The 17,245-nt window shown below is 33.8% G+C and overlaps 2 protein-coding genes across 2 annotated transcripts; one reads left to right on the top strand and one right to left on the bottom strand.

Moving 5' to 3' along the window:
* Positions 1-1,339: 1,339 nt before the first annotated feature.
* Positions 1,340-5,891, bottom strand: LOC105975290 (syn-copalyl diphosphate synthase TPS3, chloroplastic). Its single transcript, XM_088815999.1, has 14 exons — positions 5,679-5,891; positions 5,193-5,285; positions 4,948-5,015; positions 4,414-4,735; positions 4,153-4,339; positions 3,812-4,044; positions 3,612-3,732; positions 3,408-3,520; positions 3,088-3,314; positions 2,727-2,938; positions 2,401-2,637; positions 2,185-2,305; positions 1,865-2,068; positions 1,340-1,776 (listed from the first exon to the last, which is right to left on the bottom strand). Exons 1-14 carry the CDS (start codon positions 5,785-5,787, stop codon positions 1,564-1,566), a joined length of 2,460 nt encoding a protein of 819 aa, XP_088672125.1. The 5' UTR covers positions 5,788-5,891; the 3' UTR covers positions 1,340-1,563.
* Positions 5,892-10,020: 4,129 nt separating this feature from the next.
* On the top strand, positions 10,021-13,756 carry LOC148772556 (syn-copalyl diphosphate synthase TPS3, chloroplastic-like; the record flags this gene model as incomplete). The annotated part of the gene is made up of 4 exons (XM_088820329.1): positions 10,021-10,174; positions 13,002-13,155; positions 13,269-13,501; positions 13,595-13,756. Coding segments are annotated over 4 exons (675 nt in total), but the record flags the coding sequence as incomplete, so codon positions are not given.
* Positions 13,757-17,245: the final 3,489 nt, after the last annotated feature.

The following is a 17,245-nucleotide window of genomic DNA, read 5'->3' as shown; positions in this document are numbered from 1 at the left end:
TAGAATTTAGAAGTACTGCTTTTGCAGAAAAACCTATACTAACTAGAGAAATATATAAATTATATAGCAAAAATTCTACATTGATCAGGGAAGGAAAATATACATTAAAAATAATGTGCGAAATATATAGTAAAATATACATATGTGAAAATGGATGTTGTCAATTCAGCGAGGACATTATGTGTGTGTATTTTTTGGATCATTAAAAACATTTTAGAGAACTTATCTCTTTCCCTAAAACAAAATGGTTTGATATTCCAATGAAAAGAAATCGACGTACAATATTACGAGCTTGATTTTTATGAAGTAGGTCTCGATTACGGATTTGTTGAGATTGCAAACTGAAATTTGAAGAAGATCTCTATGAGTATGCGTATTAGTATTAATACTAGTATTAGAATTAGTATTAGTATTAATATTAGTATTAGTATTAGTATTAGTATTAGTATTAGTATTAGTATTAGTATTAGTATTAGTATTAGTATTAGTATTAGTATTAGTATTAGTATTAGTATTAGTATTAGTATTAGTATTAGTATCAATATCACTATTAATATCAATATTAATATATATCAATATCAATATTAGTATCAGTATTAATAATAGTATCAGTATCACTATGAGTATTAGTATGAGTATGAGTATGAATATGAATATGAGTATGAGTATGAGTAAGAGTATGAGTATGAGTATGAATATGAGTATGGGTATGAGTATGAGTACGAGTATAAGTATGGGTATAAATATCAGTATCAATATTCGTATCAGTATAAGTACGTATCAGTATAATATCAGTATCAGTATCATTAATAGTATCAATATCAGTATCGATATCAATATCAATATCAATATCAGTATAAGTATCAGTATCAATATTAGTATTAGTATTAGTATTAGTATTTAGTATTAGTATTAGTATTAGTATTAGTATTAGTATTAGTATTAGTATTAGTATTAGTATTAGTATTAGTATGAGTATTAGTATGCGCATCAATATTAGTATGAGCATCAATATTAGTATTAGTATTAGTATTAGTATTAGTATTAGTATTAGTATTAGTATATTGATAAAAAATAGGAGATTGATAATTGTTGAAAATTAGTAGAAAAAAAAAATAAATACAATTAAGATTTTTTAGGGTTGACCAGCATTTCTTTCTTTTATATATAAAATAAGATATAAAACCTATAACAAATTGCTAATCAATTTAATAAAGGGGCTCTTTGAGGAAACCCCCTCGTTACTTTTTTTAATGGAGAGAGGTCTAAAATATTTCACTCAATTTGAAAACAATTACTGGTCCGATTATTGTCGATTGGTTAATGGTTGACAACCGACTTTTTGGTGGGTCTGCCCACCCCATCTAATTATTGATTTTTTATATTCTAAATTTTGGAAAAGAATTATGCTTTTAAAATTATAGCCTTGAAAGTTGAAGAGTCTTTTTTACTAAATTCCTACAATAAGTAAATATATATTGAAGAATAGGAAAAATGTTGTAATCGCTCTATTCTTATTGCTCTTTGGTTTGATGACTGTGTAGAAATAAAGTATAACGAGAACTAGACAACTTTCTCAAAGAGGACTTTGGAAATATGGCTGTCGATTTGCTCGGTAGCAAAATACGCCTTGTAATAGAATGCTCTAACCACCACGAAAAATGTTTGCTTCACATCTTTACTTAAGTTGCAGCTCGAGTTTGGATGTAGTACTAACTTCAACAGCAGCTGCATGTCCTTATCGATTTCACTCGTCGTCCATTCCACGTCGTTTACCTATACGTATATTTTACGTATAACATATTAATATCAAATTTAAGTTGCTTAAAAAAATAAATGAAAGTCTTTAAGTGATAGTTCTCACCTTTTTATTTCCATTTTTAAATTCTGCAAGCTGGCCACAGATTTTGTTACTGAGTCGACAGAGAGTTGTGTATTCATCGTGGGATAGTTTATCGTCTTTAGACGAAATATGGCCACCGCAAATATTCAATGTTCCAACAATTAGCTCCACTTGTTCGATTTCTTCATCTCCTTCCCCGGTTAGCTTCTTTAACCATGCCCCCCACTGCACATGTCATATATATATCAGACATTACTTATCAGAATACATGTGTGTGTGTGTGTGTGTGTGTGTGTGTGTGTGTGCGCGCGTACTTGTAGGGGATTTAAGGTTTAACTTACTAGATCAAGTAATAGATTGCTAACGTCTACGCCAGTCCGATCTAGTGCATGCGTCGTGGATTCTTGAAGCGTTTCGAGTAGGATTGCAATAAGTCTGTGTACCTTAGTGTAACTATATCCCCTGAAAACAACAAAATGAATATATTAAAAATAAATATATAAGAACACACGATGATGAAGTTAGGACTAAAGTGTGTGAAAATATTCGAGACTTGCCATTTTCTGCCTTGTTTGTTTTGTAATTCCGTCGACAATGCAGTCCTTTGCTCCGAAGAATCTTCAGTGGAATAATAGTGATTTGAGAGAATATTAGAGAGGATATTGGTTTTAACCCAAGCTATTCTTTCTCCATATCTCTCTGTTTCAAATATGCTTGAACTCGCAACGAAAAACGCAAGGAGCAGTTCCTTTTTGCTTACTCCAAATTCTTCAAGATTCGAATGTTCGTACCATCTGCGAAAATAAATTTAATAAATTAAAAGATATGCAGATCATATGTATAATAATTTTATAATTAAGTTTTATGTATAAATATTAAGTACTGCTGCATATGGTTCCATTCCATCTGATGCTGGGCTTGACATCTGTTGTAATCTAATTTCCCGAGCTCAAGGTATCGTTTTTCGTTGATTTCCGGCATCCTATACAATGACTTGCCAATCCATATATCATCTGCACCGTAATTTTCGATATAGAAACGAGTCTCGAGTCGAGGCAAGCAGGCATACCATGGAATTTCCAAACCACACTTTATCTGTTTTAAAGAATCATTATATATATATATATATATATATATATATATATATATATATATATATATATATATATATATATATATATATATATATCATCGGTTAATTTCGTAATTTACGTAAAATATACTAGTTATATATAGTTAATTACCTCACTAGGGAGATGTTTGGAGATTAACCATTTATCAAGAAGTTCATTTTTGTCTAGCCTTTGTTTTAGAAATTTGTAGGAGAATTCTTTGGCTTCTTCAAGAATTGTTTCACCTGGGAATGATACTTGAGAAGCCCTATATAAATTAAATATCGGAGACGGTGACTCGAACCCTTGACCGACGTAGCATGTGAACTCGTCACCGTTCTTGAATGTTCTCAATGCATCTGTCACAACATTTTAATTTTCCATCCTAAGATTAAGATTCTTTTTTTTTTTTGTTTATTTATTTATTATTTTTTTAAAAAAAATTCACGTACTTGGGGTAATATTGTATCCATGCAACCTAAGAAGTCTGATACCCATTGATGTATCATCAATGTCACAAAATTCTGAATTTCTTGCACTAAAAACTCCCTTTTCTGTCCAATACCTGGAATATAATCCAATTTAAGACATGAGGCATAAATTCATGAATTAATATATTATATATTACCAATTTGAATATATTAGTATATGCATACCTATATACATGATCCAAACAACTCTTAATTTCTTGCTCAAAGAATCGCGAAATTCCAAGTCGTTCCAGTCGATCAACGGCCCAGAGTCGTGCGTATATGTCCACAGGGTACACCGTCGGAGCTGAGAATTAAAAGAATACATATAACATTTTTTTTCCACAAGCACAATTAATCGAAACATAATATTTATAAAAAGTTACCTCCTCCATTGAATTTTTTAACGACGTATTGAATAAAATCGATGCAATCTCGATCATTAGTCTCCATAATCGCGTAACAAGTTGCGGCAGGGGAAGTAATAAACGATCCCTTCGGAGTTTGCAGCTTAAGAATCTTCGGCCACTCTAATTTCCCGAGCGATTCCAAATTCCCAAGTCCTTCCAAGTTGTGTAATAAGCACGTCGGTACCTCGTGCAATAGTTCCTTAGGCACCCTTTGGCCAATAATACATTCATATTAAATTTTCGACATTCACATTTATTAGGGGTCTATATATATAATAATAATAAAAATAATTTTCATCTGCTGGAATAGAACTAACCTTTTCATCTTTCGATCTCTAACATCGAAAATATCTTGAATAACCGGAGCATCATAAGGAATACCGTCAATGTTCAATTCTTTAGCTCGTTTAAGAAGTGCAGGAAACACAACTTCGAATCCACATGTCATGTGCTCGGTGCTCGCTTCTCCAAGCTTGCTTATATTATCTTTAATAAATGATATTCCTAATAAATAAAAACAATTAATATATATTCAAGAAAGGAAATATTAGGTTGTCTGAAAATTAGGTTAACTATACCTCTATCACTCTTGTCATCATGAACATTCCAGTATCTCAATGCAACTACACATGCTAGTGTATTGAGTAACCGATCGTACGCCAAGAAATAGTGTTCGTCACCCCACGAACCGTCAGATAGTTGATTATTTGAAATCCACTCGATACTTGACGGAAATTGAGGAATATCCCGTCCTTGAAAATCTCGGATAAGGGAAACCCATGCTGTGTCGTAGGGCGACACGCTTATTCGTCCATCGTCCATTGAACTTAAAATGTTCTTAATGTAGTCGATAGACTCGTATATTTCATGTGACTTATTGATCAGAGGAAGATGCATATCCTGTTATTAATAAGATTAAACTAAACATTTTATTGATCTATTTAAATCAAGAAGTAACATATAATCAATTCATTAGTGTGTGTGTCTATATATATATATATATATATATATATATATATATATATATATATATATATATATATATATATATATATATATATATATATATATATATATTATGTTGTTATATAAATAGTTAATTAAATACTAACCTCGTTAAGGGGTCCATGTTCTAATAAGTGATCATTTTGAACATGTACTTGTGACAAGTGCATGCTACCTGCAGTAACTTGGTCATTGTTAGTGTTGGATAAATTTTATATATATATATATATATATATATATATATATATATATATATATATATATATATAATGAAAGAACAGAATTAGTTTCTCCCATATTAAAATATTTCTCTAGTGTTTAATTACATCATTCTTAGATTACGTTTCGATACCTTTTCTGGCGTCGTTCGGTATATTTCTTCGACGAGCAAGGAACAGCGACTCCATATTGGTTGCATCCACTTTACTTCCCATCTTCCACATCACTATGAAATTTGTATAAATATTGTCATTTGTCAATGAGATCAAATAATTAATATATCCCTTTATTTTGCAAATAAAAAGATTACGTGTCCTATAAATATCTTATAATTAAAATCGCCGATCGAGTAGAAAAAGGGAAAATTGTAATTTTAGTTCTCTATGTTGGTCTACTTAGAGATTTACTCGAAGTTATCGTGTTTCAATTTCTCATGTAATAATCAGAGATATAACTTTCATTAGACCAATTAAAACTCCGATATAACTTTCTATAATATATATATATATATATATATATATATATATATATATATATATATATATATATATATATATATATATATATATACATATGATGAAACATACTATTAATCGGTTAAGTTATAGCGAAAACTTACTGGTGCGTCGTTCGGAGGATAGATATCGAAGCGTTGTAGATGAGACCAATCTGCATCTTCCAAATGCATTAAACAAATTGAGCTGTGAACCTGCTGAGAGACTTTGCATTTTTTTCTTATTTTTCTGTATTAGAGTTTAAAAGTTATAACTGGTGTATATATGGTTCTAGTTGGGAATTAAGTGTGTGTGTCTATATATATATATATATATATATATATATATATATATATATATATATATATACACTGAGAGAGAGTGAGAGAGAGAAAAAAAGAAAGATAGAAAGAGAAATTCCCAGCGTAAATAATCATATGTAGCATCTAAGTAACTGCCGACAAGTATAGTACGTCAAAAGGTGACAGTTGGAAATTGTTACAATATATTCGTTGCGTTTCAAATTGGTCGTCTGCCAATGTTTATTTTCTTACAGATTACCTATTATATTATAATTGCCTCGTGATTTTAGCAATTGTTTAGTGTGTGTGTGTGTCTTTTTCTTCACATAATTGATTTCAACATTAATTAATACTATTCTATATAATATATTTGGAAAATGTAACAGTCTGTTACGTAAAGGCATTTGGTGCAACCCTAACAAACTTGATCGTGAAAAGTCTGTTTGCATGTGCATGGAAAAAGGAGATCACGGGTCCGCCATTATATTGTTATTGGCTAGTGGATCTCAAAATTATTAAATCGGATTTAATTTGATTATTATATAAATATAGTTTTAACTAATCCATCATTAATTAAATAACAATTACTATATCAATATTATATTTTCAAAATCCTATTGAATATTAATATTTCAGATCACGAATCTTGTATGAGACATAATATATCATGTTTCAAAATGTATGACACATATCTCGATAAACAATCAATATATGCAACATTGATTCCCAGTGCTCCAGGTCACAAAGTTTGTCGTGTTTTTAGTTTAATATTCAACAGTAGCTAGTTCGCCAAAAACGTTGAATTGAAAATCAATTTATAATAAGTTAAATTATAATTGCCCTCGAGTTATGGTCAAATTACGAAAAAACCCCTCGTGTTTGGATAATTACATCTATCCCTCAACTATAAATTCTTTTACATCTCCATTTTTACGGTGTCAAATTCAACATAATCATCTAGACTCCGTGGAATGTACGTTCTCTAGTTTGTACTCGTTTTGTGCAAAAATACAGTTTCTGATATTATGCACTACAATCTGATATATACAATCCAAAAAACACGTCTTATGATCATCTAATTTCAAAATGTGAACCTCAAATGGGATAAAACGGGTCCAAAATTGAGAGTATTCCATATAATCTAGAATATTCCACTAAATTTGAAATCGCAAGGGTGGACGTGTAAGAAAATTTATAGTTGATGGATAGTTGTTGAAACACGTGGATTTCCACAAAGTGTTTTTAACTCTCTTACTTTCAAACTAAATTTTAGTTATGACTCAGAGGGCTAAGTATAATACTTAGTGGGCTAAGTCGTGCTTAGTGGGTTAAATTGTGGATATTATTTTAACTACTAAACTCACCCACTAACCCATGTTCTTGAGTGTTCTTGTAGTTAGTTTTCTTGCAGATCATGGGTTGAGGAGTGGAAGCTCACTAGTAGAAAACCGGCCACAGGCGACGAAAAATTGTGACGAAAATAGGACTCTTGCGACGAAATTAGGACGATTGCGACGATTACCATTTCGTCGCAATGGGGGTCCAAATTCGACGCCAATGTTCCCGTCGCAAAGACTGCGACGAAATCAACATTTCGTCGCCCGACGGGCGACGAATTCCATTTTCGTCGCCAGAAGTCGATTTTATCTAATAAATTAGATTTTTTTGTTTGCGACGTTTATGTCTACACTATCGTCCCCGTTTTTTGAGACGTTTTTATGTTTTCGTCGCAACGTAAAATTTTCAACAAAATAAAATAATATTATATTAGCGACGAAATAGGTATATCGTCGCAAATATTTGCGACTATATTTCTCTGTTCGTCGCCAATAGTTGCGACGAATTTGTACTATTCGTCGCAAAATTTAATTCTACCAAAACAAGATTTGCGATGAAATATAGTGCATCGGCGAATTTTCTTTGCGACACAAATTATTATATTCGTCGCAAATGTTACTGTACAGTTATATATATATATATATATAGATAATTTTATACAATAAATTACCTGTAAATAATTATTAATTTCACTAAAACAATTGAACTACTAAATCAAATTACATGGCAGTTTTAAAATTAAAGTCTACATAAAATTAAATACCAAGTCAACAGTACATATATGAATCTTGAATTACATAAACACTTAGAAAAAAAAATATTGTGCTCTTTCACAAGCTATTGATCGGCCGTGCTTTGATATTTTCCATCATTAATACACTCTTCGTATACTCTTTCCAGTCTTCCTGAAAATACAAATAAATGACCATAAATTCATAAATTAAACAAAAAATTGGGCAGCATAACAACTATTGGATAACAACTATTGTATGGACATACCAAAAAAATATAAATACATAGAAAACACATCAACCAATTCAAACGCCTATCTTTCAAATTTTGGCGTAATCACCTAAATTCAAGAAGAATAGCCACATATACACATATTTCCTACCTCGAACCAAAGAGCCTATCAATTGAAAGCCACAAAGCCCCAATGATCCCAATAGCTTAATGTTCGATATTAGTAGAGTAGAATAATTTTGTGAGTATTTGGAGTCAAGCATATGCATGTAAGTATAAATTCTTTCTATCTTTAATTTGCAAATATTGGATGCTTGAAGCAATTGTATGAATTGTGGTTTTTGGTAATGGTGAGTGACTAAGTGTTGTTGAATTTTGAGCTTGCGAATGTCTAAGAATTGTCATTATAATTACAAGTTCTGAAAACGTGAAGTTGATCATTGATCTATGTGATGAGATGTTATCGTTGAGTTATTTGCTTATTGGTAGATTTTGCTTGAGGACAAGCAAAAGTTCAAGTTTGGGGGTGTGTTAAGTGTATATTTTTACACTTTATCGTACCTTTTTATTTGAGCTTTTGGTGTGTTTTAACGATAATTGGTGCTTAAAAAGTTTATTTATTGTATTTTAGGTACTAATTGAAGAATTGGAAAAGTATGGGGTCAAAACTGCAATTTTGGCGAAAATATGGGTCAAAAGTGAAAATATCAAAATTCTGAAGATTTAAAGCTCGGACCCCCGTCCCAGTTTTAGTGCAAATTGTGGGACCCCCGTCCGAGATTCCGAAGTTGCACAGTAAAGGGATTTTAATTGCACAAGGAAACTGGCTTCTTCCCCAAGTTCTTCACCCTATATAAGACCAACCCAAGCACACAATTGGGGATTTTTTTTTACGCAATTTGGAGAGCAACAAAGCAATAACGAAGACGAAGAATTCGAAGACTCTAAGCATAGATTTATCGTTTATGACTTATTTTATTCGTGTTTTTCCTTTAATCATGAGTAGCTAATTTTCTTATTTCTAGGATTTTATTTGGAACCCTATGTGGGATTTATGAACCCAATTCTATGATTTTATGCAAGTTTAAATTCCGGATTATTTCTTCTACTTGTTTTATTAAGTTCATGAAACTGGCCACTTTATGCGCTTTTATGTTATTGTTAATCGCATGAATCGGAAGATCGGGTTAATAATTAGAACTGTGGTAGAAGAGCTTTTGTGTTATTAACATAGGAATATAGTTAATCTCTTAGGTAGCCATTATTGAGATTTGTGCTTTATGCTGTGTTCTAGAATTAATTGCATAGGAATATAGTAATTGAATCTAGAGTATTAGAATCGTAATACACGCGGAAGCGGGTTATGATTATTTTAGCATCTCAGGTTAATAATCCGGGTTAATTGCTTGCATAATTGAAGGAATTGGGGGAGTAATAATCACATAGGGGGAAGAATAAAATCCTAGGCTCGTTTACTCTGATAAATCTTCGTGTTTAATTTGCTTTCTTGCTTTGTCGTTTTAATTTGCTTTTTAATTTATTTTAGTTAATTCTCTCTAAAGTCGACTGTGTAGGGTGGGCTTGATAATAATTGGTAGAATTTAGCGTCTAGGATTAGATAATTAAATATTCCCTGTGGGTTCGATATCCGGACTTAATTGTCCACTATATTACTTGTACGATACGTGCACTTGCGTGTAGGTTTTCGGCCAACAATAAAACGGGTCAAAAATTGAGAGTATTCCATATAATCTAGAATATTCCACTAAATTTGAAATCGCAAGGGTGGACGTGTAAGAAAATTTATAGTTGATCATGGATAGTCGTAATTACCCAAACAGGAGGGAGATTTTTGTAATTTATACGAGATTTTCAAGGACGGAATATTCCTCAATTTCCGTCAAGTATCGAATGGATTTCAAATAATCAACTCTCCGACGATCGGTTGCTTATTAATACACTAGCATGTGTAGTTGCATTGAGATACTGGAATGTTCATGGTGACAAGAGTGATCAAGGTAGGAAGTTAACCTAACTTTCAGACAACCTTAAACAACATTAAATACATATATAATACTATCTATTTTCTTGAATTTATATATTGTTTTTGTTTATTAGGTATATCATTTATTAAAGATATATGCCGTAAACTCTGGCAGAGGCAGCTGTTCAAGTGGATGCACCACCTTCCCAGGATGAAGAAGAAGAGAAAAGTGATGACAGCTGGGAAGTGCTCCTTGCCTCCTTCCGCAAAAAATTGCCATCCTCAGAGTCAGACAGTGACTCTTCTGAGGACTCATCTCAGATGGAACAAGATGCTGCTCTACCTGTTGCATCACCTGAGCCAGCATACATCCCAGATGAACTTGAAGACTCAGAAGAAGAGGAACCCTCAAAGGAAGAAGAGCTTGACTTGGATGGGAAGGATCTGTCAACTCCTTTTGAGGTAAACAATGCCTTCAGTCCTACCTTTTATTTTGAATCTGATTCAAACATGAGTCCTCAAATCATGAATTTCCAATTCATTGAGGAAAAGAAAATTTCCAAGGATGAGTTTGATAGGCATATAATCACTGCTTTTCTTGATCAAAGAAAAATCCTTAGTCTAGTTGAGGTTGCCTGTCCTTATGATCCCTCTGTTGTGAAGGAATTTTATGCCAATTTACAAACCTCATTTTTAAAGAAAAATTCTCCAAACATTGGAAATTTTTTTGTGCGAAATTCTATTTTCTCATTTTCTCCCAAAATTATCAACTCTCACTTACAAACTCCTACTATGATTGATGAGGATAATTATGGTGATTTTACTGAGGTTTGTCAGACTCTTTCTGACAATCGTCTAAACACTTGACCTGCTCACCTCAGAAAATTCAAAATTTCTTAACTTACTGCATTTTACTCTGTCATGTTCAGACTCACAGTGATGAATTGGATTCCATCAAAAAATGTCTCTGTGATTATTAAACCTCATGCAGTACTCATGTACAAATTGGGGATGGGGTTACCTGTTGATTTTGGCAAACTTTTCTTCAACAATATAGGTCATCTTGTCCAGAAAATTTCTTTCTCCACTCATCTTCCCTATCCTTCTCTCATCTGCTCCATTCTACTTTCTCAAAATTTGGGCCAAGATGAATCAGAATATCTTCACACTCCACTTGGCATGATAACTGTTTCTCAAAATTTTCTCAAAGCTCCTCATGTCCAAGATCTTCCGTGGAATGGAGATAATTTTCTCCCAACTGAATCAGGTCAAAATAATCTTGGAATCTTGGTACTGAAGGTGTTGCTCCTCATGCTGACAACACCCCTGACATCCTTGTTTCTGTTCCTCGAGATCTTTTGTTACAACAGCTTACTCACTCCTTAGCTCAGATCACTTATCACCAGTCCATGGTGGAAATGCTCCAAAAAGCTCTTTATGATAAAAAAGGGGGAGAACAAGCTAGTCATGAAGTTGAAGCAGGGACTTCTCATCCTTTGGATGCAAGAGGCAGAGAGCATGGAGTTAATGAAGAAGAAGAAAAGAATGAGGGTGAAGCTGAACGAGCAGAGGAAAGCAGTGGGTCCAGTGCTAGTGATGGAGGAATAGTAGCTGATACTGAGGAGACCTTGGATATTCTACTTTAATTGTTTTTTTATAAACAATATTTATTTTTGTTCTGTTTTTATTTTTTCCCTCTGAACTTTTTAGGATTGCACTTTTGTTGATTTTTTTTTTTTTTTTTTGTGAATTGTGTTGGACTATCTTTGCTGAATTTGTTTTTGAATTGATCTTTCAATATTTTTTTGCTATGGTTGTTATCAAATTCAGGGGGAGTTCAAACAATGTCTCAGGGGGAGTTAAACTAAAATTTAGTTTTGATCAGAAAGTTAAAAATGTGGAGTTTGAAACACGTGGATTTCCACAGAGTGTTTTTAACTCTCTTACTTTCAAACTAAATTTTAGTTATGACTCAGTGGGCTAAGTATAATACTTAGTGGGCTAAGTAGTGCTTAGTGGGTTAAATTGTGGATATTATTTTAACTACTAAACTCACCCACTAACCCATGTTCTTGAGTGTTCTTGTAGTTGGTTTTCTTGCAGATCATGGGCTGAGAAGTGGAAGCTTGGAATGTCTATAAATACCAAACTCAAGACTCAAGAAAGTTTAAGGATTCGAAGAAACAAAAACCGAGAGCTGCAAATTATTCATGAGAGTTTTAGTGTGTATCTAGAATCTGTTGTACGTACTCCTCACGAGTACATTCTTTGAAATCTAGAATTTTTAATATTTATCTTTTTGTTTCTAGATTTGATTGTGAGAATGATCAAGCTAGTGATTCATTCATAAGGAAGAAGTTTTTGTACTTCTTCTCTTTGTATTCTTGTAATACTGTTTTAATATAATTTTTACGTCATTTAAAGGGCAAGTTCACAAGTTTTACTTGTGAACATTTTTAACATCAGAGTATTGCTTTTATATTTCCGCTGCATGTTTATACAAGTGTCATAACACTTAATATAACATGTCTGTATTAAATGAATTCAGGACCATAAATTCTTTCAGTCGTAATTACCCAAACATGAGGGAGATTTTTGTAATTTATACGAGATTTTCAAGGACGGAATATTCCTCAATTTCCGTGAAGTATTGAATGGATTTCAAATAATCAACTCTCCGACGATCGGTTGCTTATTAATACACTAGCATGTGTAGTTGCATTGAGATACTAGAATGTTCATGGTGACAAGAGTGATCAAGGTAGTAAGTTAACCTAACTTTCAGACAACCTTAAACAGCATTAAATACATATATAATACTATCTATTTTCTTGAATTTATATATTGTTTTTGTTTATTAGGGATATCATTTATTAAAGAGAATATAAGTAAGCTTGGAGATGCGAGCCCCGAGCACATGACATGTGGATTCGAAGTTGTGTTTCCTGCAGTATTCCGTGTTGATGCTCTGGTTATTCAAGACATTTCCGATGTAAGAGATCAAAAGATGAAAAGGTTAGTTTTATACCACAGCAGATCAAATTTACTTATATATATATATATTATATACTATATCGCTAATAGATGTGAATGTCGAAAATTTAATATGAATGTATTATTGGACAAAGGGTGCCTAAGGAACTGCTGCACGAGGTACCGACGGGCCTATTACACAACTTGGAAGGACTCGGGAATTTGGAATCTCTAGGGAAATTAGAGTGGCCGAAGATTCTTAAGCTGCAAACTCCGAAGGGATCGTTTATTACTTCCCCTGCCGCAACTTGTTACGCGATTATGGAGACTAATGATCAAGATTGCATCGAATTTATTCAATACATCGTTAAAAAATTCAATGGAGGAGGTAACTTTTTATATGTGGTTCTGTTTCAATTAATTGTGCGTGTGTGTATATATTAGAAAAAAATGATATATATAATATTCTTTTAATTCTCAGCTCCGACGGTATACCCTGTGGATATATACGCACGACTTTGGGCTGTTGATAGGCTAGAACGCCTCGGAATTTCGCGATTCTTTGAGCCAGAAATCAAGAATTGTTTGGATCATGTATATAGGTATGTATACTAATATATTCAAATTGGTAATATATAATAGGGTAAATTACACACACCCCCCTGAGGTAAGCTTAAATAACTGTAAGGTCCCTGTGGTATCGATAATTACACTCAGCCCCCTGAAACGTAGTCAGAAACTCTAATGGGATAATGAATTGGATACGTTATTCCGATAGGGTTCTAACGGACTATTGGTTTCAGAAAGTGGTGGAGACAACAAAGAGCTATGGGTGATTTAAGAAATGTTCGGGAATGTTCGGGGAGCCATGTCACCCCATAGCTCTTTGTTGTCTTCACCACTTTCTGAAACCAATAGTCCGTTAGAACCCTATCGGAATAATGTATCCAATTCATTATCCCATTAGAGTTTCTGACTACGTTTCAGGGGGCTAAGTGTAATTATCGATACCACAGGGACCTTACAGTTATTTAAGCTTACCTCAGGGGGGTGTGTGTAATTTACCCTATATAATAAATTAATTCATGAATTTATGACTACTTTCTCAAGTTGTTGGAATATATATTATCCCAAGTACGTGATGTAAAACTACTATATATATTTTACGTAAATTAAAGTTCTAACCACCAACTTTACGATAATTATGAAATCAACCCATAATATAATGATTCTTTTAAACAGATAAAGTGTGCCTTGGAAATTCCATGGTATGCCAGCTTGCCTCGGCTCGAGGCTCGTTTCTATATCGAAAACTACGGTGCAGATGATATATGGATTGGCAAGTCATTGTATAGGATGCCGGAAATCAACAAAGAACGATACCTTGAGCTCGGGAAATTAGATTACAACAAATGTCAAGCCCAACATCAGATGGAATGGAACCATATGCAGCAGTACTTCATATTTATACATAAAACTTAATTATACAATTATTATACATATGATCAGCATATCTTTGAATTTATTAAATTTATTTTCGCACATGATACGAACATTCGAATCTTGAAGAATTTGGAGTAAGCAAAAATTAAAGGAACTGCTCCTCGCGTTTTTCGTTGCGAGTTCAAGCATATTTGAAACAGAGAGATACGGAGAAAGAATAGCTTGGGTTAAAACCAATATCCTTGATACGCGTTTTCCTCACGTATAAATTACCGCAAGTATACAGTATCGCATTTTGCAGAACAGTGGTTCCGGATATCGATCCACGGGGACCTTGTAGATTCACATGCTGAGTAGTGTAATTATATTATCGTTATATTATCTAGCCGATCGTAAATATTTGGAAAGGTGAGAAACCCTAATTTAAAAGCATGCAAGGTTAACCCGTGCATAATCAACAACGATCTACAAATCCGTTATCTAATGCCACATTCCTATTCGTTAACCCAGACGCTAATGTACTCTAACCCCCGTCTCCAGTGTAGTTAGAGTCTACCCACAGGTCCGACGTCTTCGTTCAGAACCTGCTATTAAGAGAGCATTTAGGTCAAGTCCTTAAGGGCTACTCGAAGTGCATCACGTCTCCGTTTCCACACCCCGAGCTATGTTTTCCTAACTTCAAACAAGAAATCCTCTCTCGAGTTCATTCCTATTTAATATCAATCCGAGAGCTGATCAAACAATCAGAAGCATTTAATACAGGAAAACATAAACAAAATCGAAACACGACAAATAGATAACAGAAATGACGATCGAAATCAATATATACAAGGCTTCATTGCCTTAGAAGAAAATGTTCTTAGTTCATAACAAACATAATGTCAAAAGAATGTACAAAGGAAATGAAGAACAAAACATAAAGAAATTGCGGAAGAAAAACCCAAGTCGGAACCCCCGTTTATGATTCCCGCGAAGAACTGTAGAAAACCGTAAAAAGTCGAAGAAAGAATGAAGAATGAAAGGGCCTTTCTATTTATAGTGAAATGCAAAGCTTCCTTAAGAAGCTCTGCAAAACAAAATATCTTTCTCAAAAGGCGTGCCCAGATCGCGATCTGGGTTGTTTGGATCGCGATCTGGCAGCCTCGGGGAACTGCCCACCGCCATGCCAGATCGCGATCCAGGAATGCGTATCGCGATCTGGGTCTTCAACATTTCAGCACTGTAAGACCCCCCAGATCGCGATACGGATTGTTGGATCGCGATCTGGGTCTTCATCCATTTCAGCACTGTAAGCACCCCCAGATCGCGATACGGAATGCTGGATCGCGATATGGGTCTTGATTCATTTTCGTTCTGTGACAACCCCCTGATCGCGATCCAGAGATGTCAGATCGCGATCTGGGTCTTCTTGGCCCCAAAATTGGCTTGAAAATTCGGTTTCGCTTTCAAATGGCTTCGACTCGGCATAAATACCTCATAAAACTCTGAAATAGAAATAAAACAAGAAACACAATAATATATACAAATAAAGCCAAAACTCGGACGAACGAAGACCGAAACTCGAAGATTTGATAAGCAAAAATCGTGCAAAACGAACACTTATCACACACTCAAACTTAGATCTTTACTCGTCCTGAGTAAATCAAAACGAAACAACAAAAAAAACAATAAACTAAAACTAGGCCACTAACGTAGGGAAACACGATTGCATTTAGCTTATGCAACAAGCCTTTGAACCCCTGGGTACCCCCAAAGGACGAGTTGTGTCTCGTGAGGGTTTTCAGACAACACACCCACAAAGTTGCCGGATTGGTCAAAGCATTGCAATTAATTCCAAAGATAAAACGAGATAGATAACTTAAAATCTTAGAATGGCATACGGCTTAAGGTATTCGACTTTCCTACCGACGCAATGAGTTGTTTCTACACCAAAATGAAAGATAGACTCAAGAATCCGTAATTAAACAATAAACACAATTATCGAGGGTTTTGAATAGAAATGTGGGTGAAAAGTAAGTTTTGATTCTGAAATTCAAAAACTCGAGTTGGGCATAAGTAGGTCTATTTATTCAATAAAAGAAATGACAACAACAATATTTTTGGTGATTTTCATCACAATTTTTTTCTTTTTTCATTTTTCTTGAAATGGGCATAATTGTGACTCGTGCAAGGCTCGACACCACTGTGTTATCTCTCTGACCCATGTATCGAACTTTAGTCCAAGAAACCCCCAAGCTCGACAGCTCGAGAGACTTAGGCGACGAGGTGCACCCAACGGGTTAAGCTCGAGTCAGAAAGGCGGGGAAATCAGAGCGTGAATCACAACGTAAAGACCATTGATAGAACTTGTAGCCAACAACTGGAAATCGTAAACACATAATTCAATTCTAACTCGCCCCCCAAACCTCAGACTATTATACCCCTCAGAAAAATGCGCTCAAGCTTAATCGGAAAGGATTCGAAAGGCTATCTACACAAGTTGCAAAAACGCAGTCGGAAGGTTCATCTATAATTAGCCGGTTATCCATAATTTCAATTTTGAAATCAACTAGCCCATCTACTAATTCATTAATTGCTTTGCTTCAATAGAACCCGAAAATGCAAATTACACTCGATCCTAAATGAAATGAATGTGACAAACATAACACAATTACGGAAATCGAAATACATAAACGAAACTAAATTATAT

The sequence above is a fragment of the Erythranthe guttata genome, chromosome 1 (assembly GCF_056151865.1).
Source record: "Erythranthe guttata isolate IM_541 chromosome 1, IM_541, whole genome shotgun sequence".
Classification (NCBI taxonomy): Eukaryota; Viridiplantae; Streptophyta; class Magnoliopsida; order Lamiales; family Phrymaceae; genus Erythranthe; species Erythranthe guttata.
Note: the sequence above shows the minus strand (reverse complement) of the source record. Positions and strands in the feature narration are given on the sequence as shown.